The 26,332-nt window shown below is 45.2% G+C and overlaps 1 protein-coding gene across 3 annotated transcripts in view; it reads right to left on the bottom strand.

Moving 5' to 3' along the window:
- Positions 1-4,851: 4,851 nt before the first annotated feature.
- Positions 4,852-26,332, bottom strand: part of SLC25A43 (solute carrier family 25 member 43) — a 49,781-nt gene continuing 28,300 nt past the window's right edge. For all 3 annotated transcript variants that reach the window (XM_077989517.1, XM_077989518.1, XM_015128084.3), the window contains 2 exons: positions 7,186-7,320; positions 4,852-6,482 (listed from right to left, as the gene is read on the bottom strand). In XM_077989517.1, coding sequence (XP_077845643.1) covers positions 6,282-6,482; positions 7,186-7,320 — 336 coding nt within the window. In that variant the 3' untranslated portion in view covers positions 4,852-6,281. The remainder of the gene's footprint in view (positions 6,483-7,185; positions 7,321-26,332) is intronic.

Raw genomic sequence — 26,332 nt, 5'->3', positions numbered from 1 at the left:
TCGAACTCCTGACCTCAAGAGATTCACGCACCTCGGCCTCCCAAAGTGCGGGGATTATAGGCGTGAGCCACCGTGCCTGGCCTCAAGTCACATCTTGAGGCCTTTCTTTAGCCACCATCCTCAGTGTCAGTTTTTGTTGCTTCCCACTCCCCCAGAAGTTTCTTCCCATCCACTCCTTTGCTGCTCTTACTCAGTCCCTTGCCATCTATTTGCTGATGACACCCAAATTCCTATCTCCAGTCATCACTCTTCCCCACACTCTAGACTTGTCCCTATTATCCTGAAATAATTATCAATAATGTTCTGATATACTAGTTTCCTATGGCTGCTATAACAAATTACCACAAATACATTGGCTTGAACAACACAAATTTATTAGCTTGTAGTTCTGTAGTCACAAGTCTGATGTGAGTCTCACTGGGCCAAAATTGAAGTGTCGACAGGCCTGCGTGCCTCTCTGGAGGCTCCAGAGGCAAATCTGTTAGTTTGCGCATTCAGGTTCTTGGCTGAGTTCAGTTCATTGTGACTGTAGGGTTGAAGTCCTTTATTTCCTTGCTGGCTGTCAGCTGAGGGTCATGCTCAGCTTCTAGAGGCCATACCCATTTCTTGGCACCCCGAAACCTTTGTCTTCAAAGCCAGCAATGGCGAGTCCAGTTCTTCTCAGGCCTCATTTCTCCTGCCTCTTCTTCCATCCTTGCATCTCCCTGACCCATTCTTCTGTCTTCCTCTTCCACTTGTGATTTTTTTTTTTTTTTGAGACAAAGTCTCGCTCTGTTGCCCAGGCTGGATTGCAGTGGTGTGATCTTGGCTCACTGCAACCTCCACCTCCCAGGTTCAAGTGATGCTCCTGCCTCAGCCTCCTGAGTAGCTGGGATTACAGGTGTGTGCCACCACATCTGGCTAATTTTTGTATTTTTAGTAGAGGCGGGGTTTCACCATGTTGGCCAGGCTGGTCTCAAACCCCTGACCTCAAATGATCCGCCTGCCTTAGCCGCCCAAAGTGCTGGGATTACAGCCGTGAGCCACTGTGCCTGGCCCCACTTGTGATTTTAAGGATTGTGATTAGATGGGGCCCACCCAACGAATCCAGGAGAATCCCTCCATCGCAATGTCTGTAACAGTAATCACATCTGCAAAGTCTCTTTTGTCATGAAAGGTAACATATTCACAAGTTCTGGGGGTTAAGGTGTGGACATCTTTGGTAGGGGCCATTATTCTGCTTACCATGACTGGTTTGGACAATTACACAGACAGCATGTGGTCCAGCCCACTGTCTACTTGACTTCTCTACTTGCATGTCTCATGGGCATTTTGAATTTAACATGTCCAAAACAGAACTTTTAATTCCTCCCCACCAAAACTCTGTCCCTCCTCAGTCTTCCTCACATCAGCAAATGGCAAGATCATCTACCTGTTCTTAAGTCAAAGGGCAAAAACCAGCCAGGCTCAGTGGCTCACATCTGTAATCCCAGCACTTTGGGAGGCCGAGGCAGGCCTTGATCACTTGAGCTCAGAAGTTCGAGACCAGCCTGGGCAACATGGTGAAATCCCATGTCTACAAAAAATACAAAAATTAGCCAGGCATGGTGGTGCATGCCTATAATCCCAGCTACTCAAGAGGCTGAGGTGGGAGGATTGCTTGAACCTGGGAGGCGGAGGTTGCAGTGAGCCGAGATTGCGCCACTGCACCACTGCACTCCATCCTGGGGGAGCAGAGTGATATCCTGTCTCATGAAAACAAACAAAAACCAAAAACCTAGGTGCCACCCTTGATTCCTTTCTTTAACTCCCTCCATTCAATCCTTCAGCAAATCATGCTGAGTCCACCTCCAAAAGACATCTTGAACTCATTCATTCCTCTCCATCTTTATTGCCACCATTCTAGTCCATGCCATCCTTTCTTGCTTGGACTTCCGAAATTGCTTCTTAACTGGTCTCTCTCACTTACAGCCTTGCTTCCCTCCAATCCATGCTCCACTCCAATCCATGCTCCACACAGCAACTGAGTAATCTTTTAAAAAATCAATTAGATTATGTCGCTTTTCTGCTTAAAAACCTTCAATGCCTCCCCACAGCATTTAGAATAAAATTTGACTTCTTGTTCTGGCCCACGTGGCCACATAAGATCTGGCGCTCTCTCTCCAATCTCATGTCATCCCACTCTCTCACCACACTCTGGCTACCCTTGCCTCCTTTCTGTTCACAAAGGCTTTCCCACTGCCACACTTCTGCACTTGTTCTTCCCTCTGCCAGGAATGCTCTTCTCCCTCGTTCTTTTTTCTTTCTTTCTTTTTTCTTTTCTTTTCTTTCTTTCTTTTTTCTTTTCTTTTCTTTCTTTTCTTTTTCTTTTTTTTTTTTTTTTTTTGAGACAGAGTCTCGCTCTGTCACCCAGGCTGGAGTGCAGTGGTGCGATCTTGGCTCACTGCAACCTCCACCTCCTGGGTTCAAGGGATTCTCCTGCCTCAGCCTCCTGAGTAGCTGGGATTACAAGCGTGTGCTACCACGCCTGGCTAAGTTTTGTGTTTTTAGTAGAGATGGGGTTACACCATGTTGGCCAGGCTGGTGTCAAATTTCTGACCTCAAGGGATCCGCCTGCCTTGGCCTCCCAAAGTGCTGGGATTACAGGCGTGAGTCACCGTGCCGGCCCTTTTTTTTTTTTTTTTTCTTTTTTGTAGGGCAAGTCAAGTGAAGCAGTGGGAGTGGGAAGAACAAAGAAATCTGTAGCTGGTTGTGGTCAATTACTTGTAAACACCACTGCACTTTGACCAGCCCTCCCTAGTTCTTTGCATAGTTGGCTCATTCTCATCCTTCAGGTCTCATCTCAAATGTCACCTGTCAGAGTGGCCTTCTCTGGCTCTGTGATTTAAAATATTCCCCTGTGGCTTCAGCCGGGGAGGCAGAGGTTGCAGTGAGCTGAAATCGTGCCACTGCACTCCAGCCTAGGTGACAGAGCGAGACCCTGTCTCAAACAAAACAAAACAAAAACCAAAAATAAAATATTCCCCTTACCTCCACATAATTCTCTAATAAAGCACCCTGTATATAAGCACCCTCGTAACATTACAGTCCATGATTACCTAAATTATTGATTAGTTTACTTGTTTATTGACTGCCACTCTCACTAGAATATAAGCTCCTTGAGGGCAAGGACCTTATCTGCCTTTTGTGCCACTGTGTCTGTAGTATCTAACAGTTATTGAATAAATGCACAAAGCTACTCTTCTTGCTCTGACCCACTTTTGCTTGCTTCCATCTCTGTGACACTGCATATGCCCTGCCTTTAACCTGCAATGTCTTCCTACTCGTGACCAATACATATCCCTTAACTTCCTTCAAAACTTAGCTCAAGACTCATGGTTGAGTGCGGTAGGCCATGCCTGTAATCCCAGCACTTTGGGAGGCTGAGGCAGGTAGATCACCTGAGGTCGCGAGTTCAAGACCAGCCTGGCCAACATGGTGAAACCCCGTCTCTACCAAGAAAATACAAACATTAGCCGGGCATGGTGGCAGGTGCCTGTAGTCCCAGCCACTCAGGAGGCTGAGGCATTAGAATCACTTGAACTGCGAGGTGGAGGTTGCAGTAAGCCAAGATTGCATCTCTGCACTCCAGGCTGGGTGACAGAACGAGACTCTGTTTAAAAAAAAAAAAAAAAAAGACTCACAACCTCCCCAAATCCCTGTTGATCACTAGTCTCTCTCCCATGTGATGATCCCTTTAGTTTTTTATTCACTAAGTTTGTATAGAGCTCCTTGGCAATCTTATGAACAGTTGATACTACATTATCATGCCTTTGCTTGTATTTGCTTTGTAATCAGTCATTTCATATATGTAGGTATGTTTTGTTCTTTAAGACCATAAATTCCTCCTGAGTCAATATTACATCACACATCTTTATAATCCTTCTCAAGTACTTAGTTCAGTGTGGTGCTCACTGTCAGCCACACAGCAGAAAGGCAGAACTCTCTTTTCGTACTCCCAAGAAAATGAAATTAGCTGGTAGTTTATTTTAGAAACAGAACAAAAGTTTTAGAGTTCTTCTGATATTAGAAAAATCAGGAATATTATTTTCTCCACTTAATTTAATGAAGAAAAAATCAAAACTGCAGCTCAGAAAACATTTCTGTGCATGACAACTGCAAGAGCTTAGCTATCTATTTAATAATACTTGTGGAAGGGCGGGGTGCCGTGGCTCACACCTGTAATCCCAGCACTTTGGGAGGCCAACGTGGGCAAATCACCTAAGGTAAGGAGTTCGCGACCAGCCTGGCCAACATGGTGAAACCCCGTTTCTACTAAAAATACAAAAATTAGCCAGGCATGGTGGCGGGTGCCTGTAATCCCAGCTACTCGGGAGGCTGAAGCTGGAGAATTTCTCGAACCCGGGAGGAGGTTGCAGTGAGCTGAGATTATGCCATTGGACTCCAGCCTGGGTGACAATTAAAAAAAAAAAAAAATTACTTGTGGAAGAATACACAAGATATTATCATGAAATAATGTGAGGTTAGGATTTTAGAGTTAGTTAAAAAAAAGGAAAAAATATTTTTGCAGCTTTCATAACTGTTTGAAAAGTTGTCTGTTTCAAGGAAAATAAAGAGTAATAAACATGAACTGTTCACTCTGGGTAAAGAATCTGCCACCCTCCAAACTCTAACAGATTGAGCTACAGATGAGATTTCCATGTGTGTGTGTTAACTGCCATTCTCCATAAAACAGAATGCCGCAGCAGTTGGAAAAGTGAATTATTTTGGTATACTTAAATAGGATAAGGCTCTGAGAGTTTACAGATTTGGCCAGTATGTATTTGACCATAGTTTTATAACTCAGACTAGCAATAAATGACCAACACATCGTTTTTTCTTTGGAAAATACATTTAATCAGAAAAAATACTTGCAACATACTGAAAATCTCTGTGTAGGAGTGTATGTCTGTGTATAAATTAACAATTTAATGTTGGATATTAATGCATTTTTAAGTGCATAGATAGGTGCTATTTGAAAAATATTGTTATTTAAACTTTACATAGAATCTCTAAGGTGGAACAATCCTGAAATTTGATTTTTAGGAAGTTTGATACAGATGATTAGGTTAAAGTGTTTATAGTCAGTTACATTTTTTTGGGTATGTGTGTCAAATGTTCCATTTGATCCTTTCTAGGCAACTGGGACATCTTTGAGAATAACTTGACTAAATAATTTATTTTCAGGGTAGGCTTGCAAAGCAAGTTAAAAAGGCAGAGAATTTAGGCCACTGAACTGTACATGACTTCAATCAGAAGTTCTTCGGGGGGATAATTAAGCAGTCATGGTATAAACTGTCTTTGTGAAACACAAGATTTATAAGCCTGGGATGCTTCAAATTTCAAAAAATAAGGATGACTCTACTACAATGGTGATCGCTTTTAAATGTTTGCTATTTCCATTTAGTTTCTGATAAGGCATAATTTACACTGTGGTGTGTGTACTCAGAAGTCAGCAAAAATTTGAGTTCAAGAAAGATTGTACTGGGGCAGGGTGCAGTGGCTCACACCTGTAATCCTAGGGCTTTGGGAGGCCAAGGCAGGAGGACTGCATGAGCCCAGGAGTTCAAGACCAGTCTGGGCAACATAGCAAGACCCTGCCCACCCCCCCCCCCAACAGAAAAATAAAATTAGCTAGGTGTGGTGGTGTGCACCTATGGTCCCAACTCTCAGGAGGCTGAAGCAGGAGGATGTCTTGAGCCCAGGAGTTCGAGGCTGCAGTGAGCTATGATTGTGTCATTGTACTCCAGCCTGGGTGACAGAGCAAGACCCTATCTCTAAAAACAAAACAACAACAGACTGTATTGGGAAGTCTCTGGTCAAACTGAGTGAAACTAGGCTGACGTTGGTTTGTGCAAGCTTTGCATGGACTACAAGTGACCCAGTGGCTGACCTCACAACGTGGTATCCACTCAGCCACTTCAATTACCTGTTGCTTTGAGATGTCATGGCAATGCCCTTTCTTTGGTGTCACGTTTCTATTCAGAGCATAAATTGTACATTTTGTCACTGCTAGACTCTGGTTATAAAATCTCGTGGAATGCTATCATGATACACTCTTGTTGGGAAACCTTCTCATGGTGCGGGTGTTCACAGGGACATCAGTTTGGAGATTTGAGGTGGTGCATGGCCAAACCGTCTCATTTCCCAGAGCAGCAGATAACAGTAGCTTCTCATCCCTCCTCAGGTGTACAGTTATGAGGCTACATTTATCTGTGATTGCAACACGCTGTCAGTCAGTGCACTTCTAGTTCCATTCCATTTTATAGAGTTGGTTTTTTAGACTTCAGTTTTCTCGTTTTGAAGAACTTCTTTAATTCTCGTAATTCCTGTGGCTGCAAACTCTGATCGACTCCTGGGGTCAATTTATAGCTCAGTGGAGACAGAATGTAACCATTTTGATAAAGACAGATTCTCTTGCAGAACTCAAAGGTGCTAAACATAATTCCAAAATACGGAGCTATCTGTTAAAACCGAAAATGAAGATCAAGTTAAATTCTTAAAAAGAAAACATCAATGTGTCTGCAGTCAACTTGGATCAGAGTAAATTATCTTGTAAAGTGAGATAATGGTGGTGGCAACACAAATGGTAACTCTTTTTGGAATCAGGGAAGATGGCAAAAGGAAAGCTGGTTCAGTGTGGGTTGGGAGAGGAATGACAGTGATTGAAGGGCATGACCCGCCTGGGAGGCGCTGGATCTGGGTCATATGCACGCAGACTATCTGATACTGCCTGTCACTATATGCTGACCTTGACTGGAATCATTTACATGCCAGCTAGTGCAAGGTTAGTCCAGAGCGCTTAACGTTTTTTTTTGGTCATGGAGTTCTTTGGGAATATGATGCACATATGCATATACACATATATTTTTGCATAGAATTTTAGGATGAGGGGTTAGGTTCCCCTTAGGGGCCCATGAACCTCCATATTAGGTATCTCTGCACTAAATGCTCAGCTCCTCTGGAATGGGGTATAAGATACTCCACCACTGCACAGGTTCCCTTCTCTACAGGGCTGACAGACAGTGTGCATTCATGGGCCTTGTGCTACCCATTAGTGCTAGAGGGGGTTTTCCAAGCAAACTGTGGTGGGGGTTGGGGGTGACAAAAGAAGAGGGTAGAATTGGAAGAGGCAGAGGAGCAGCGGACACTGGTGGCTCTTCTCACCTTCAGTAAATTGGCTGTCAATCCATTCCAGAGCCCCAGGATCCCCTGGGCCTTCACTATCTGCCGGAAGCAGTCCACTGCTCCTGAGAAATGGACATCTACTCCTCCGCTGTGTGGGAGGTAGGGGCTCTGAGCCTGGCAGGGAACAGAAGCTGGGATGAGGTGATTGAAACACTAGGAAATAAATGTCCTAGCAGAAGGAGGCAGGGTCTCAAGTCTACACTCTGGACGCTGGGCTCCTGGCCAAGATGATGGCAAAGAATGGCTGCTGTGGGGTTCTTCTTGTTCTATGGGCTTAGAATGGATATTAACATGCAATACAATCATGATACCCTGTCCATATATTTGTGGTTTATTTTGCCTGGATGGAAGCAGACATTAGGGACAGATTCAATTTCATACTTACATTCCCTCCCAACCTATGCCTTCTGGACATGATAAACATAATCCCATGCCCTTAGCCTTTTTAAAGTCTTCTTCTGTTTCCTTGTCTTTACTGGTCCTTCCCCTGTGGAGCTCCCAAGTGGAGGCTGTTCATTTCTCCACCTCATAGATGTGACAGGGTGGGGAGCAGAGCGATGGTGGCATTCTTCTCGCTCTCTGTTGCTGTTCCCAAACCCTTCCTCCTTCACTCTCATGACAGAAGCACTTAGCTGGGGCTGATGTCACTGAACCGTACTCCTTGGCCTGCTATTATCTACTAATCTGGCCACTCTCCCACATTCATTAAAGACTGTGACACCTGGTGGCTCACCCTCTCCTAGCCTCGCCATCATCTTAGGTAACTTTGGCATCTATAAAGATGACCCAGCCCATGACCAGTTTCTGGCCTTTGGCTTCAGTGATCCTCACCTTTATACCATTTTGGCCACCCCTTGGATATCATCACCACCTTCAGAGCCATCCTGACCGAACCCTATTATTACCAAAATGCTCCATCTCTGAAAGGAACATTTTATCCTTCAATAATATTATTTTTTTGAGACAGAATCTCACTCTGTTGCCCAGGCTGATGTGCAGTGGCATGATCTCGGCTCACTGCAGCCTCCACCTCCCAGGTTCAAGTGATTCTCCTGTGGCAGCCTCCACCTCCCAGGTTCAAGTGATTCTCCTGTCACAGCCTCCCGAGTATCTGGGACTACAGGTGCACAACACCACACCTGGCTAATTTTTATATTTTTAGTACAGACAGAGTTTCACGATGTTGACCAGGCTGGTCTGAAACTCCCGGCCTCAAGTGATCCGCCTGCCTCGGCCTCCCAAAGTGCTAGGATTACAGGCATGAGCTACTGCATCCAGCCATCCTCTTAGAAAAATAATTTTACGATCAGATGAAATGACTTTTCAATATACCATCTACATATAAAACTGGTACTACCTGTCCACTATGAAGGGGATGTCCCCTCATACCTGGCTTTCAGAAATGGTGTTGAGTTTAGATTAAGCTATGCATGTACTTTGGTTTGTTTCTGAAACATTTAGTTGGGGCGGTATGGCATTCTGTGGCAATGGAAAGAAGACTATCAATGTGGGAGAGGAGGTGTGGTACAACACTAAGAAGAGCACAACTCTGGAGTTGAGTAGGTTCATTTCGAGTCCTAGTTTCTTCACTTACTTGGCCCTGTGACCCGAGGCAGCTTATCTAACCTTCAGAGCATTCACTGCCTTTTAATACTTGGAATAATTTACTTATTTATTTCCTTTATTTACCTGCTCCTTCCCTGCAACTAGAATTTCAGCTACATGTAAGGAGGGATTTTTTGGTCTGTTTTATTGACTTCTGTATCCTTAGTATCCTTAACACACAGAAGATATTTAATAAACATTTGAATAAATGAAATGCATTCCATTGTCGACCTCCAGGTTGCCAAATCCAGTGGCTCTTTTTGGCTATATTATTACTGGATTTTTTTTTTTTTTTTTGAGACGGAGTCTCACTCTGTCGCCCAGGCTGGAGTGCAGTGGCCGGATCTCAGCTCACTGCAAGCTCCGCCTCCTGGGTTTACACCATTCTCCTGCCTCAGCCTCCCAAGTAGCTGGGACTACAGGCGCCCGCCACCTCGCCCGGGTAGTTTTTTGTTTTTTTTTTTTTTTAGTAGAGACGGGGTTTCACCGTGTTAGCCAGGATGGTCTCGATCTCCTGACCTCGTGATCCGCCCGTCTCGGCCTCCCAAAGTGCTGGGATTACAGGCTTGAGCCACCGCACCTGGCCTATTACTGGATTTTTTAGGGGGCAATATTTGGCACTGATATCCAGCAACTCTTTTGGTCCTCCTCAATTTATATACCTTTTCTGGGAAATTCTACCATAGCTTTTGCTTTAAACACCTCCCACAGGCAGATGGCTCCCAAATCTTTATCTTTGGCTCTGACCTCCCACTGACCTCCAAAACCAAGCACCCAACTGCCTACTGGGCAGCTCTACCTGGATAGTACACAAGTACTCAAAACTCGACACACCTAGAACCCATTGTTGCCTTTCTCCTTGACAGTGTCAGATTTATTCTTTCTTCTGTATTTCTTATCTCAGTGATGAACGGCCCAACTGTTTAACAAGCTACCTCAAACCAGAAACCTGAGATTCCTTCATTTTGCCCACCCTTACTGCCCTATCCAAGCAATCATCAAGTCCTATCAATCTCGTCTTCTAAATAGAGCATTTCTCAAATGCAGCTCCTCCTCTCCATCCCCACTGGCACTCCCATAATTCAGGCTACCAAAATCTCATGTGGGCATTACTGCAGCAGTCTGTTACTGGCCTCTTGGACCCACTCTTGTCCTTTTCAATTATTTTCTTTTTTCTTTTCTTTTCTTTCCTTTTCTTTTTCTTTTCTTTTCTTTTTTTTTGAGACAGAGTCTCGCTCTGTTTCCCAGGTTGGAGTGCAATGGTGCAATCACGGCTTACTGCAGCCTCAACCTCCTGGGCTCAGGTGATCCTCCCACCTTAGCCTCCCTGGTAGCTGGGACTACTGGCATGTGCCACCATGCCCTGCTACTTTTTGTATTTTTTGTAGAGACAGGGTTTCCCTATGTTGCCCAGGCTGGTCTCGAATTCCTGGGCTCACATGATCCTCCCACCTTGGCCTCCCAAAGTGCTAGGATTACAGGTGTAAGCCACCACACCCAGCCTCCAATTCATTCTTCTTCCTTTTTTTTTTTTTTTTTTTGAGACGGAGTCTCACTCTGTTGTTCAGGCTGGAGTGCAGTCACATGATCTCAGCTCACTGCAACCTCTGCCTCCTGGGTTCAAGCGATTCTCCTACCTCAGCCTCCTGAGTAGCTGGGATTACAGGTGCATGCCATCACACCTGCCTAATTTTTGTATTTTTAGTAGAGACAGGGTTTCCCTGTGTTGGGCAGGCTGGTCTTGAACTCCTGACCTCAGGCGATCCACCTGCCTCAGCCTCCCAAAGTGCTGGGATTACAGGTGTGAGCCACCATGCCCGGCCTCATTCTTTATACTACAGCCAGAACGCATTTCTAAGATTCCAGTTCAGACCACTGACTCCTTTGCTGACTTTTTACTGCTATAGGATAAAATCTAAGCTCCTTAGAATGACATGCAAGGCCCTTCATGACAACTTTTCCAGCATGAAAAGCATCACTCACCCCAATCATACTGACTGCACTCCTTAGCTCTTTTTTATACTCCCATTATCCCCTCTAAAGACTATTTATTTATTTGCATATTTCTTTTTTTTTTTTTTGAGACGGAGTCTCGCTCTGTCGCCCAGCCCAGGCTGGAGTGCAGTGGCGCGATCTCGGCTCACTGCAAGCTCCGCCTTCCGGGTTCACGCCATTCTCCTGCCTCAGCCTCCCGAGTAGCTGGGACTACAGGCGCCCACAACCGCGCCCGGCTAATTTTTTGTAATTTTTAGTAGAGACGGGGTTTCACCGTGGTCTCGATCTCCTGACCTTGTGATCCGCCCGCCTCGGCCTCCCAAAGTGCTGGGATTACAGGCGTGAGCCACCGCGCCCGGCCTGCATATTTCTTGATACTTACTATATGCCAGACACTCAGGATACATTAGTGAACCAAACAGACAAAAGTCCCTGTTCCTATAAAGCTGAAATTCTAATTGCAGGGGAAGAGTAGACAAAGAAAGAAAATAAATAAGCAAATTATGCCAAATACTAAGAGGAGGTGAGTGCTCTGGATAAAATAAAAGCAGGGGGAACACTCTGGCCTGAGTGACGGGATAGATGGAAGTGCCATGAACTGAGATGGAGGACGCTATGGGAGAAGCAGGTTGGCTTTTTGTTTTTGTTTGTTTTTTGAGGGTGGGTGAAAACATCAAGAGTTCAACTGTGCAATGCCTGTTAGCCATTCAAATGGAGACGGGGAGTTGGCCATTCAAATGGAGATGGGGAGTCTGGAGTTCAGGGGAGAGGTCAGGGCTGGAGACATAATTAGGGAGTCATCAGTACACAGATGGTATTTAAAGCAAGGAGACCAGATGAGATCAGTTAGGGTTTGAGCCTGGGGATACTTCCACATTTAGAGGTCAAGGGAATAGTAGGCCCAGAAAAGAAGACTGAGAAGGAGCAGTCAGTGAAGAAGGAAAAAGGAAAGTGTGGTGTCCAGGAAGCTGAGTGAAGGTGGTATGTCAAGGAGGAGGGAGTGGTGAGCTGCTGAGGGCCCAGTAAGATGAAGACTGAGAAGTGACCATTGGATCTAAACACATGGAGGTCACCGGTTATCATAAATAGAGAAGTTCTGGCTGGGTGCGGTGGCCCACATGTGCAATCCCAGCACTTTGGGAGGCCGTGGTGGGAGGATTGCTTGAACCCAGGAGTTCAAGACCAGCCTGGGCAACATAGTGGGACCCCTATCTCTGCACAAAATATAAAAATTAGCTGGGTGTGGTGGTGCACACCTGTAGTCCCAGTTACTTGGGGGGCTGAGGTGGGAGGGTTGCTTGAGCCTGTGAGGTTGAGGGTGCAGTGAGCCACGATTGTGCCACTGTACTCCAGCCTGGGCGACAGAGTGAGTCCCTGTCTCAAAAAATAAAAGAGAAGTAGGCCGGGCGCGGTGGCTCAAGCCTGTAATCCCAGCACTTTGGGAGGCCGAGGCGGGTGGATCACGAGGTCAGGAGATCGAGACTATCCTGGCTAACATGGTGAAACCCCGTCTCTACTAAAAATACAAAAAACTAGCCGGGCGTGGTGGCAGGCGCCTGTAGTCTCAGCTACTTGGGAGGCTGAGGCGGGAGAATGGCGTGAACCCGGGAGGCGGAGCTTGCAGTGAGCCGAGATCACGCCACTGCACTCCAGCCTGGGAGACACAGCGAGACTCCGTCTCAAAAAAAAAAAAAAAAAAAAAAAAAAAAAAAAAAAAGAGAAGTTTATTGGGTGGTGGAGCAAAAGTCTGACTGGAATGGATTCAAGAGAGAATGGGGCTGGGCACGGTGGCTCACGCCTGTAATTCTAGCACTTTGGGAGGCCAAGGCAAGTGGATCACCTGAGGTCAGGAGTTCGAGACCAGCCTGGCCAATATGGCGAAACCCTGTCTCTGCTAAAAATACAAAAACTAGCGGGGCATGGTGGTGGGCACCTGTAATCCCAGCTACTCAGGAGGCTGAGTCATGAGAATTGCTTGAATCTGGGAGGTGGAGGTTGCAGTGAGCCAAGATCACGCCACTGCACTCCAGCCTAGGCAACCGAATGAGACTCTGTCTCAAAAAAAAAAAAAAAAAAAAAAAAGAATGGGAAGAGAAAGATTAGAGACGATGATTATAGACAACTCTTTCAAAGAGGCCTCTTTCACAATTGTACTGTAATCATGTCCAATTTACATGTCTGTTTGTCATAGTGTTCTATGAACTCTATGAGGTCTGGGTCTTTTTAATTTCCGTGTCTCTAGTGCCTTAACCAGCAGTTGATATTTGCAGAAAACAAATATCAAAATTCATTTCATTTCTGTCTTCACAAGACAGATGGTTCTATTTTACTAAGATGTAATGAAATAGTACAGAATATCACACATGTAGTCCATATTACTATTGCCACTACTGATACATAGCTGCTGACATTTATTGACTGCTTATGTGTCTGTTGCAGTTGAGGAAACTGAGGCTCAGGGACAGGTTAAGTGATTTGACCAAGGTCATACAGCAGGTAATGAACACATTTCATTGTTAGTTGTTTCCTGTCTCTTTCCCTCAGGACACTATGAGACCTGTGATGGCTAGGACCACATTTTACTTAGCTTTTCTCTCTTTCACCCTCCTTAAAAATCTGTAGAAGAATGAATTACAATCAGAGAAGCAGTGTGAAAACTCGATTTTACTGATTCAAACCAGGCTTTCTGGACTTCTTTTTTTTTTTTTTGAGATGGAGTCCCACTCTGTCACTCAGGCTAGAGAGTAGTGATGTGATCTCAGCTCACTGCAACCTCTGCCTCCCAGATGCAAGCAATTCTGCCTCGGCCTCTCGAGTAGTTGGGACTGCAGGTGCATGCCACCACACCCAGCTAATTTTTGTACTTTTAGTAGAGGTGGGGTTTCGCCATGTTGGCCAGGCTGGCCTCAAACTCCTGACCTCAGGTGATCCTCCTGCCTCGGCCTCCCAAAGTGCTGGGATTACGGGCATGAGCCACCTCTTTGTTGCCCCTGACCATGAAAGCTGGCTTTTTCTTGCTCTCCTTCTGATTACTAGATCTCCAAGGCCTTGATTACTTTAGGCTCTGATAACGCAGATCCCTAAACCAGAGATCCAAATCTGAAAGGGACCCTAAGATCTTCCCTTCCAATTATTCGTTTCACAAACGAAAACCTACAACCTGGAGAAGCAGAGCAACTTAACCAAAGCCCCAGCTGGTGCGTAGCAGAGGCAGGCCTAGAGGTCAGATGCTCTGCCTACTGGGCCACTGCAATCTGCACTCCAGGATCCTGCCTCCTGGTGACTCTGTGACCTTGGCCTCTAGGCTCCAAGGCTTTGTACTACAACTTATGCCACACCTGATAGTCACCTAACTCATGCCCTTGCAGGACACCCCACCCCACTACTGTTGCTGCACAACCCTGGCAATGCCAGTCATCATCTTGTCCAAGTTAGACTTCAGCTTCTCTCATGATCCCCAACTATACGGACATTCAATACAGCATATAGTAAAAGGCCAATTCCAACTAGTGGGTATGTCGGCCTAAATGAGTGAAATCTAAATTATGAAATTTTGGAAAGACACTCCATTTTATTATATATGACTGGAACTAGATTAATGAAGGGCAACCTAGTAGAGACACTTTTCAGGCCTTACTTTCATGCATGGTTGAGTGATCTGTGGAAGCCTAGGTAGAGCACGAATGTTCTGCATGTGGGTTTTAGCATCACACACACCTGGATTGGAACCCTTGTCTCTCTACTCACTAGCTATTTGATCTTAAGCAAGTTCCTTAACTTTTCTTTTTTTTTTTTTTTTTTTTGGAGACAGGGTCTTACTCTGTCACTCAGGCTGGAGTGCAGTGGCATGATCTTGGCTCACTGCAACCTCTGCCTCCTGGGTTCAAGCGAATCTCCTGCCTCAGCCTCCTGAGTAGCTGGGATTACAGGCACGCACCACCACACCTGGCTAATTTTTGTATTTTTAGTAGAGACAGGGTTTTGCCATGTTGGCCAAGCTGGTCTCGAACTCCTGACCTCAAGTGATCCACCCACTCGGCCTCCCAAGGTGCTGGGATTACAGGCGTGAGCCACTGCACCCAGTGAGTTCCTTAACTTCTCTGAGCTTCAATTTCCTTATTTCAAAAATGGGAGTGATAATACCTAGCTCTTAGAGTTGCTGTAAAAATTAAATAAGACAATGAAGAGTGCCAGCAACATTATAAGTGTCAATAATGTTAGCCATTATTAGTAATAAATAGGTACTTCAGCAGGCTTTAAAAGCAGCTTCTTTCGGTTAACAGTTTAAATATCCCTATAATTATGCTATTTATATGACTAATTTGCTTACTAAGCCCTGGGTTATTAGAATTTTAGGTTGGTGGCATGCAAATCAATGCGATTTCACAATTCTTTATTTTATTTTAATGATTGTTATATCTTTCCTCATTAATCCAGCTCAAAGGATCAATATTCTATGCTTTAAAAATATAGAATGCCTGGGCGCGGTGGCTCATGCCTGTAATTCCAGCACTTTGGGAGGCTGAGGCTGGCAGATCGCTTGATCTCAAGAGTTCAAGACCAGCTTGGGCAACATGATGAAACCTCATCTCTACAAAACAAAAAAAAATTAGCCGGGCATGGTGGCATGTACCTGTAGTCCCAACTACTCAGGAGGGAGTAGCTCCTGAGGTAGGAGGATAGACTGAGCCCAGGAGGTTGAGGCTGCAGTGAGCCAAGATTGTACCACAGCACTCCAGCCTGGGCAACAGAGCAAGACCCTGTCTGAAAAAAAAAAAAAAAAGAATTCTCTATCAAGGTGAGGGGTGAAACTTGAGTTATGCCTTCTCTTTAAGGTGCAGTGACAAGCAAACACAGATGATTGTGAGAAACAGAATATGAAATGGACAAGCTGAATCTCCCAGCCTGGTCGTAATCCCAGCTACTTGGGAGGCTGAGGCAGGAGAATTGCTTGAACCCGGGAGGCAGAGGTTGCAGTAAGCTGAGATTGTGCCACTGCATTCCAGCCTGGGTGACAGAGTGAGACTCTGTCTCAAAAAAAAAAAAAAAAAAAAAAAAAGAGAGAGAGAATGGGAAGAGAAAGAGTAGAGATGGTACATAAATACAGACAACTCTTTCAAAGAGTTCTCTTTCAAAATTGTACTGTAATCATGTCCAATTTACATGTCTGTTTTTCCTAGTGTTCTGTGAACTCTGTGAGGACTGGGTCTTTTTAATTTCCATATCTCTAGTGCCTTAACCAGCAGCTGACACATGACCGGTGCTCAATGAATGGTTTGCTGAATGAGTACATAAAATGCTCAGTATAAGAGTGGGCTGGAATTTTTAAAGCATTTTCACATAATTTTATGCATGAGTTATAAAAATGGTGGATAAAGACTTACACAGTGTAATGTAGAATCTTTGTAGAAGACAAATATCAAAATTCATTTCATTTCTCTCTTCACAAGACACTGTAGATGGTTCTATTTTACAGTAGGCAAAATGGCTAGGGGTCTTCAAAATGGCTGGATGTCTTACTTTAAAGTGTTTCCTTTAGCATTGTTCAGACTCAACCTCCTTTCTTTATTACCCTCTCAGTAAAGAACTGTTACCAAAGGGATACTAAGCCTCCTTTTCCCTTACAAAGAATCTGCCTAATCACAAGCCTTCAAGTTCCTCCTGCTAATGTAAGACTGAAATATTGAAAAGAGGAAATTATGTTCATGCAGGAAAGTAACCTCCTTATTTTGCTACCAAATAAGATGATTGATTTATCATCTGCCAGTTTCTGGTAAGAACTGTAAAAAGCCCCGAGTCATGAGTCAAGGGAATCATTCTATAATCTAGTGCTCCCCACAGCTAAAACAAAAAGACACTAAGTAACACGAATTACATAACAGGTGAATTATAATCAACTTGTGATAAATCAAGGCCCATCTATATCCAGTCTTAGGACCTTAACAATCTTTCAAATTTCTTGACTGAACTCTACCTGCACTGCCAAGGCACCAGTGTGTATGTGGATTGTTGCAGCAGTTTTCCTAGCAATCTTGCCTTCTCCCGCTGAGAGTCCATTCTTGTACAGTGATTAATTAATTTTTTTTTTTTTTTGAGATGGAGTCTTGCTCTGTCACCCAGGCTGGAGTGCAGTGGCGCAATCTCAGCTCATTGCAACCTCTGTCTCCCGGGTTCAAGCGATTCTCCTGCCTCAGCCTCCTGAGTTGCTGGGATTACAGGTGTGCACCACCACGCCCGGCTAATTTTTTTGTATTTTAGTAGAGACGGGGTTTTACCATGTTGCCCAGCTGGTCTTGAACTCCTGACTTCATGTGATCCACCTGCCTCGGCCTCCCAAAGTGCTGGGATTACAGGCGTGAGGCACTGCGCCTGGCCACGTACAGTGATTTTTAAAAATCAGATCCTTTTACTCACCTGCTTAAAACGTTTTAATGACTTTACATTACTCTTAGAATAAAATCTAAATTTCTTACTGGAGCCTACAAGCCATAGTACTAATATGGTAGTAAAGTTTAACAACTGGTTCTCTGGGGGAAAATAAAGAAAAAGGGCTGAATTGTAGCATTTACCAATTTCAACAGCGTCAGTACCCCTACTGTGGCTGATTTCAGGCTGCCAAATGTGAAGTCAACCAGCTCCCAAATTTCCTGAAATTTAACAGTCAGTTTTCCTGAGCCAGTAGGAAGTGGTTCCAGCATGCTTGTAGGCTACAAGGTCCTATATGATCTGCTCTGCCCACCTTTTTTTTTTCTTTTTAAATATTTTTTAGGTTGGGTGCGGTGGCTCACACCTGTAATCCCAGCACTTTGGGAAGCCAAGGTGGGCGGATCACTTGAGGTTGGGAGTTTGAGACCAGCCTGGCCAATATAGTGAAACACCATCTCTACTAAAAACACAAAAATTAGCCAGGTGTGGTGGTGCATGCCTGTAGTCCCAGCTACTTGGGAGGCTGAGGCACGAGAATGGCTTGAACCCAGGAAGCAGAGGTTGTAGTGAGCCAAGATCGCACCATTGCACTCCAGCCTGGACGTCACAGCAGACTCTGTCTCAAAAAAAAAAAAAAAAAAAAAAAAAAAAATTTTTTTTTAGCAGAGATGTGGTGTCACTATGTTGCCCAGGCTGGAGTGGGCAACACAGGCTATTCACAGGTGCAATCCCACCTACTGATCAGCACAGGAGTTTTGATCTGCTGTTTCCAACCTGGGCTGGTTCACCCCTCCTTTGGCAACCTCGTGGTCCCCCACTCCCAAGAGGTCACCATAGTGATGCTGAACTTAATGTGGACATCTCATTAGCTTAGTGCTCTACAGTCCAGAACTCTTGGGCTCAAGTGATCCTCTTGCCTCAGCCTTCCTAGTAGCTGGGACCACAGGCATGCACCACCATGCCCGACCCTCCCACCTTTTCAACTTTATCTTGGGTCACTCTTTTGTTACCCAAGGGTCACAAAACCCTTCAACTGCGCTGGCCTTCTTTCTGTTCTCCTCTGCTTGATGATTTCCAAATTTCTATCTGTATCTCTCCTCTGAGTGACTGGATCATGTTGTCAACTACCTACTTGACATTGCCACTCAGAAGTCTACTGAACATCTGAAACTTTTTATGTCCTAATCAGAACTCTTGATTTTGCTCCACTCCAATCTTGACTGTCCTCTAGTTTTCCTCATGTCAGCAAATGGCACTGTCATCAACCTACTTGCTCAGGCCCAAAACCTGAGTTACCTTTAAGTTTTCTCTGTCTCTCACCTTTCTCTGATCTAATCCATCACTAGCCAAGTTCCAGTGACTCTAAATTTGTTTACTTTTCTTCCGTTCCACTCTCACCCTAGTCCGAGCCACCATCATCTTTTGCCCATACTACTACAACTGTTACTAGCTGGTCTACCTGCCCTTATCCCCCATCTAGCAGTCAGAGTGATTTAATCAGTTTACTCCCTTGACTTCAACTCTTCAGTGGGTCCCCCATTATCGTCAGGATAAACTCCAGGCTGTTTAATCTGGCTTACCAGGTGCTCCATGACCTGGCCTCTGCCTACTGCTCAGTCTGATCTCTTGCTGCTACCTGCATTATAATCTGTGCGTTGGATACTTTTCAAGTCTACTCCCAGTACCTCACATCGTCTCTCTTGAGGGTCAGTTTCCTTACCCATCGTTTGATCTTCAGTCTCTGCCCTCTCCAACTCATCCTCCACATTGCAGGCAAGTACCCTTCCAAACTCATCAGATGCCACCATTGCTTTGCTCAGAAGCCTTCAATAATTCCCAATTTTCTAAAGAAAACATTTTGAGAAGACAAATTCTCCAAAGAAGTTTACTAAAGACAATTTTAACAGAATTCAAAACCCTTTACAATTTGGCCCCTACCGGTTTTCCTAGTATCATTTCCCACTGCCATCCTGTGATGATTAATTTCATATGTCAACTTGGTTAGGCCACAGTACCCAGCTATTTGGGAAAACACTAGTCTAGATGTTGCTGTAAAGGCATTTTTAAGATGAGTCTGACATTTAAATCAGTAGACTTTAAGTAAAACAAATTCCTGTCCATAATGTGAGTGGCCCTCATCCAATCAGTGAGGGCCTTAAAAGAAAAAAGACTGAAGCCCCTCAAGGAAGAGGAGATTCTGCCAGCAGACTCCCTTCAGATTTAAACTGCAACATCAACTCACCCTAGTCACCCATGCCCAAGTCTGATGCTACCTCATACTGAAATTTTTCCTGATTCCACAATTGTGTACTGCTTGTTTTCTTCCTCTTCTTCAACTTTACCTCTCTCTCTATTTATTTTTTATTTTTTGAGACGGGGTCTCACTGTGTTGCCCAGGCTGGAGTGCAATGGCACGATCTCAGCTCACTGCAACCTCTGCCTCCCAGGTTCAAGCAATTCTCTGCCTCAGCCTCCCGAGTAGCTGGGATTACAGACACCCGGCTAATTTTTTTTGTATTTTTAGTAGAGATGGGCATTCACCATCTTGGCCAGGCTGGTCTCGAAATCCTGACCTCGTGATCCACCTGCCTCGGCCTCCCAAAGTGCTGGGATTACAGGCATGAGCCACTGCACCCGGCCGCAACTTTACCTCTTTTTAAAACTTTTTTTTTTTTTTTTTTGACGGAGTCTCACTCTGTCACTGAGGCTGGAGTGCAGTGGCACGATTTTGGCTCACTGCAACCTCTGCCTCCTAGGTTCAAGTGATTCTCCTGCCCCAGCCTCCCGAGTAGCTGGGATTACAGGTGTGTGCCACCACGCTCAGCTAATTTTTGTATTTTTAGTAGAGACGGGGTTTCATCACGTTGGCCAGGCTGGTCTCGAAATCCTGGCCTCAAGTGATATGCCCGCCTTGGCCTCCCAAAGTGCTAGCATTATAGTCATGAGCCACTGTGCCCGGCCCTCTTTTTAAAACTTTTTATTATGAAAAATCTCAACCATATATAAAAGTAGAGAGGCCAGTAAAATGAACACAAAGTTCTATCACCCAACTTCAACAATTAGCTATACGTGGCTAATCTTCTTTCATCTCTACCCCCATGAGACATCATTTCAATTCATCTGACTTACATATTATTAATTAGAATTATGTTTATCTAAACTATAATTGCTCCTTAAAAATATATGTATAATAATACTGCTATCACACCTAAAAATTTATAATTCCTTAATATAATCATATATTGAGTTCAGTTAGTATTCATATTTCCTTGGTTATTTTATAATTGTTTTCCAGCTTCTGTTTGAATTGGGGCTCTCTCTCTCCATATCCTGTGCTCCCTTAGCTTTTTTTTTTTTTTTTTTTTTGAGATGGAGTCTCACTCTTGTCACTCAGGCTAGAGTGCAATGGAGCGATCTCGGCTCACTACAACCGCCCCATTTCCCAGGTTCAAGTGATTCTCCTGCCTCAGCCTCCCAAGTAGCTGGGACTATAGGTGCCTGCCACCATGTCCAGCTGTTTTGTATTTTTAGTAGAGACGGGATTTCACCATGCTGGTCAGGCTGGTCTCGAATTCCTAACCTCAAGTGATCCACCTGCCTCAGCCTCCCAAAGCGCTGGGATTACAAGCATGAGCCACCACACCTGGCCTCCCTTAGCTTCTCATTTAGACCTCTGCTGTGGCACACTCTACCTTATATGAGTTATCTGGGTGTAAGTCTTTATGCTCCCTCCCAGTCAGCAAGCCAATCAGCAGGCACGGGGCCTTCCTAGTCATCCTAGCTCTTCAGGATCTTTCACTCTCCATCGTACATACCAGGCACTCATTAAATGTCAAGTCAAATTCCTGTCAATATCAGTGTCACTAGTAGCTTTTCCCAAACACAGCTGTTTACTCACATAAGCTACATGGATAGTCATGAAATAAAAAAATGGCCTAGCATTGAGTGCTTTCTTTTTTTTTTTTTTCTTTTCTCTTTCTTTCTTTCTCTTTTTTTTTTTTTTTTTTTTTGTTGGAGACAGAGTCTCACTGTCTTCTGGGCTGAAGTGCAGTGGCGCAATCTTGGCTCACTGCAACCTCCGCCTCCCAGGTTCAAGCGATTCTCTTGCCTCAGCCTCTTGAGTAGCTGGGATTAAAAGTGACTGCCATCAAGCCTGGCTAATTTTTCTATTTTTTAGTAGAGACAGGGTTTCACCATGTTGGCCAGGCTGGTCTCGGACTCCTGACCACAGGTGATTCGCCTACCTCGGCCTCCCAAAGTGCTGGGATTACAGGCATGAGCCACTGCGCCTGGCCCACTGATTGCTTTCTATATACTATCTCATTTAATCCTCACAAAAGCCTCATGAAAGAGGTAGTATTATCGTATTAGCTTGATTATATAGATGACAAAATGGAGTTGGTGAGAGGATAAACACCAGTCTCTAAAATCACAGACCATGACACAAAGCATCAACTTGAATCTGGGTCTGTTTGACTCAGAGCCAAGCTCCACTCCACTAAGCTCCACTGTCTCCTGATGCTCTGGACTGAAAATACTCTCTCAGCCCTTTACAGACTTGTTGCCACACATCATTGGTGGATGTGGCTGCCACAGCATGTACACTGAATGAGTTCTTTATGCCGAGACAGGAGCCTGTGCTGTGGTATGAATAAGTGCCTCTACAAGTGTCCTACTAATTGGGTGTCCAAAATACAAAGGCAAGTATGGGCTGCTGGTTGCTCTCAAAGGGCAAAGGAATGGCAAGGCTAGATCCCAGTACATCTAAACCCTTAGCCGCATTAGGCTGACCACGGAAGCTTTTAAAAACCCTCAGTGACTGGGATCCATCCCTAGAGATCGCAATTTAACTGAACAGGGATGAGGGCCTGGACACTAGCACTTTTTACGAGTTCCCCAGCTGATTCTGATGTGCAGCCAGCGTTGAGAGCCACTGATGTGGACCTTCCATGGCACAAGGCAGCTCTGGGCTCAAACTCGAGTTCATCAACCTGCTGCTGACACTGAGGGTGCCTGGGAGACAAAGCACGAGTCCTGAAGCCAGACTGTTTGGACTGAGTCCCCCCGCTTTGCCACTCACTAGCTCTGTGATGGTCGGCAAGTGCCTTTACCTTCTGGAGCTTCAATTTCCTCATCTGTAAAATGGGGTAAAAATAATAACACCTACCTTACAGAACTGCTGTCAAATGATTTAATACATGTAAATTGCTTAGAACTGTATTTGACATAGAGCAAGCGCTAAAGAATTAACCATCATTGTTGTTATTATTATTCAAACTTGTAAGAAAGACAAGTATGCTGAAGACCAAACCAACCCGTTAGATTGGAATGGCCATTCATCCAAACTGTATCTTACTAGTAAAGAGAAATGAAACATGTCAGGCAGCTTGTCACAAGAACCTGAACTTAAGTCCTCCTACACAAATCCAGGCAACTATCCCATAGCTGTCTAGTTCAGACCCACAGCTCCCAGGATGAGCACACTGGATTCTGCAACCTGGCATCATCTGAAACTATCAGAGCAGCCCGGCCTGACTTTGTTACTATCTGTGTAACCCTGGTCAAGTCATTTAGCTCCCTAAACTTTAGTCTTCTCACATGTCAAATGAGGAGACTGAAACACAATGACCTTGAAGACCCTTTCCAGATCCTGTAATCCATGCTGCTAGCCAGAATCCGTGCTCCTTCCTTCCTCTAGGACTTCAAACCTGCCATTTCTTCAGCCTTGCTAAGTCTGTCTTATTGATCAGAATAAACATCATTTCCCCAGGGAAGTCTTCTGAGACCTCCACACGAAGTCAGGAGCCTATTGAACACTTGCAGTCACCCTGTGCTTCTCCTTCATGACACTTAACACAGTTTGTAATGACTCAGTGTATGATTATTTCGTTCATGTGTACTCCTGCCCCCAACTGCTCCATCTCATAGACTGTAAATACCGTGGGGGCAGCAACCACATTTGTTGTGTTTATGGTTTTGGCTTCAAAGCTTACCTGGTGCACAGTAGAGGTGTTTAATACATATTGAAGGAAAGAAAGAACAAACTTGCAGTAGATACAAATAAAGAACAAAGACTTAAAAGCAAAGCACTTGATTATTCCTGTGATAAATTCCTCAGAGGTCTTCCAACAGAGGCAGCATTTTTGTTGTTCAACCTTTCCATGAGTACTGAAATAACTGAACAATATTCATAAAGATGTAAAACACAGCTGGGCGCGGCGGCTCATGCCTGTAATCCCAACACTTTGGGAGGCCGAGGCGGGCAGATCATGAGGTCAGGAGATGGAGACCATCCTGGCCATCATGGTGAAACCCCATCTCTACTGAAAATACAAACATTAGCTGTGCGTGGTGGCATGTGCCTGTAGTCCCAGCTACTTGGGAGGCTGAGGCAGGAGAATTGCTTGAACTCAGGAGGTGGAGGTTGCAGTGAGCTGAGATTCTGTCACTGCACTCCAGCCTGGCGACTCTGTCTCAAAAAAATAAAAATAAGAAAAAGATGCAAGACACATACGCCCTTTGACCAAAGCAAAAATTCTAGGAATTTAGCCCAACAGTCCCTAACCTTTTTGGCACCAGGGACTGGTTTCACGGAGGACCATTTTTCCACGGACAAGGGGTTGGGGGGAATGGTTTTGGGATGAAACTGTTCCATCTCAGATCATCAGGCATTAGATTCTCATAAAGAGTATGCAACCCAGGTCCCTTGCACACACAGCTCACAATAGGGTTTGCACTCCTATGAGAATCTAATGTCACCACTGATCTGACAGGAGGCAGGGCTCAGGCCGTAATGCTCACTTGCTGGCTGCTTACTTCACGCTGTGTGGGCCAGCCTGGTTCCTAACAGGCCATGGACCAGGGGTTGGGGACCCCTGTTTATCCTACAGATCTATTTGCATGTGCGTGAAAAATGTATGTAACAAGGAGATTTGTTACAGCATTGTCAGTAATAGCAGAAGACTGGAAATAATCCATATGTACATCAATCCAGGACTAGTTAAATAAACAGTGTATCATACTGTGGAATACTATGTCATAAATGAAAAATATGTGGCAGCTCTATCTGGATCGATGTGATATCATTTCCAAGATTTTTTTTTTTTTTTTTTTTTTTTTTTTTTGAGACGGAGTCTCGCTCTGTCGCCCAGCCTGGAGTGCAGTGGCCGGATCTCGGCTCACTGCAAGCTCCGCCTCCCGGGTTTACGCCATTCTCCTGCCTCAGCCTCCCGAGTAGCTGGGACTACAGACGCTCGCCACCTCGCCCGGCTATTTTTTTTTTTTTTTTTTGAGGCGGAGTCTTCACTCTGTCGCCCAGGCTGGAGTGCAGTGGCACCATCTCGGCTCACTGCAAGCTCCGCCTCCCAGGTTCGCGCCATTCTCCTGCCTCAGCCTCCCGAGTAGCTGGGACTACAGGCGCCCGCCACCGCGCCCGGCTAATTTTTTGTATTTTAGTAGAGACGGGGTTTCACCGTGTTAGCCAGGATGGTCTCGATCTACTGAGCTCGTGATCCGCCCGCCTCGGCCTCCCAAAGTGCAGGGATTACAGGCGTGAGCCACCGCGCCCGGCCAGTATTCCGGCTATGTTTTTGTATTTTTTTACTAGAGACGGGGTTTCGCCGTGTTAGCCAGGATGGTCTCGATCTCCTGACCTCGTGATCCGCCCGTCTCGGCCTCCCAAAGTGCTGGGATTACAGGCTTGAGCCACCGCGCCCGGCCTAATTTTTTTTTTTTTTTTTTTGAGACGGAGTTTCAATCTTATCACCCAGGCTGGAGTGCAATGGTGTGATCTCGGCTCGCTGCAACCTCTGCCTCCCAGGTTCAAGTGATTTCCCTGCCTCAGCCTCCCGAGTAGCTAGAATTACAGGTGCCTGCCACCACGCTCAGCTAATTTTTGTATTTTTAGTAGAGACGGGGTTTCACCATGTTGGCCAGGCTGGTCCTGAACTCCTGACCTCAAGTGATCCACCTGCCTCAACCTCCCAAAGTGCTGGGATTGCAGGTGTGAGCTACTGTGCCCAGCCAAGATACATTTTTAGGTGGACAAAAACAGGGCACAGAAGAGTGTATGTAGTGTGCTGCTGCTGATCTAAAAACAGAACATAAATATACAAGTTTATGTGGATCTTTGTATAGATCATCTTTGGGAAGATACAGGTAAGAAACTGCTAACAACAATATTGACTCACAGGAGAGCTGGGTGGCTAAAAGGACAAAGGTTAGAGAGGTTGACTTTTCAGCATATACTCGTTGCACCTTTTGGATTTTGTATCATGTGTATGTGTTACCCACTCAAAAGACAGAATACTTAATTTTAAAAGGGCATGAAGAAGGAAAGACCAGAGAAAGAAAAGGAAAAAAATTCACAGGGAAAGGAAAAGAGTCTTCGAGTTGGAGCGCACAGGAAGGAGCTCAGAACCTTCTGCATGTTATCTGGAAACAACTTGTATCTTCTGTGGATGTGGAGGACACGACCTTCTGACTAAGCTGCCCAATTCACAAACCATCTGAGGACATATATGTGGGGGAGGCGGTTGTGGCAGAAGGCTCCAGTCTTTTGGCAAATCTCCAATAATCAAACAAACAAAAAAAACCATGCCAATCATATTGGAGTAAACGAACCTTTCTGTCCTGTGAACCACATGACCCATGTTTCTCTTGGCATAGCCGGGACCCAAATAGTTGTCCTTGTACATCTGGGAAGCACCCGGGCTCTGCAGCGGGGACACTGGTATGAGTGGGTGTAGGCGGCTGCCCACCAGCAAGGCAAGCCTACAAGCTCCCCTTGATCCCCTATAGCGTGAATGCCTCCCGATTCAGTGGCAGGCTAGAGGGCTGACTAGCTGCTCAGAAAGCCTGCGATCACGATGGGGGAAGCAAGCAAACCACAGTAGGTTAGTATTCAGCTTGGACGGAGAGAAGAGAAACAGCCAGTTCCTGTGTGGTGATTGGGGGTGGGGGTGGGGAAACCCAAAGAGCAGCTGGGCCCGACTGCAGAAAGCAATTGCCATGCAAGTGAGCAGAGCTGCTGAGGCCCGGGTCACAGACCTGGCATGTGCTGCCTGCTGTGCCAACTTTGAGAGCGTCACCTTGCCTGGGG

This window comes from Macaca mulatta, chromosome X, assembly GCF_049350105.2.
Source record: "Macaca mulatta isolate MMU2019108-1 chromosome X, T2T-MMU8v2.0, whole genome shotgun sequence".
Taxonomy (NCBI): domain Eukaryota; kingdom Metazoa; phylum Chordata; class Mammalia; order Primates; family Cercopithecidae; genus Macaca; species Macaca mulatta.
The sequence above is the reverse complement of the archived record's forward strand: the minus strand, read 5'-3'. Positions and strand labels throughout refer to the sequence as shown.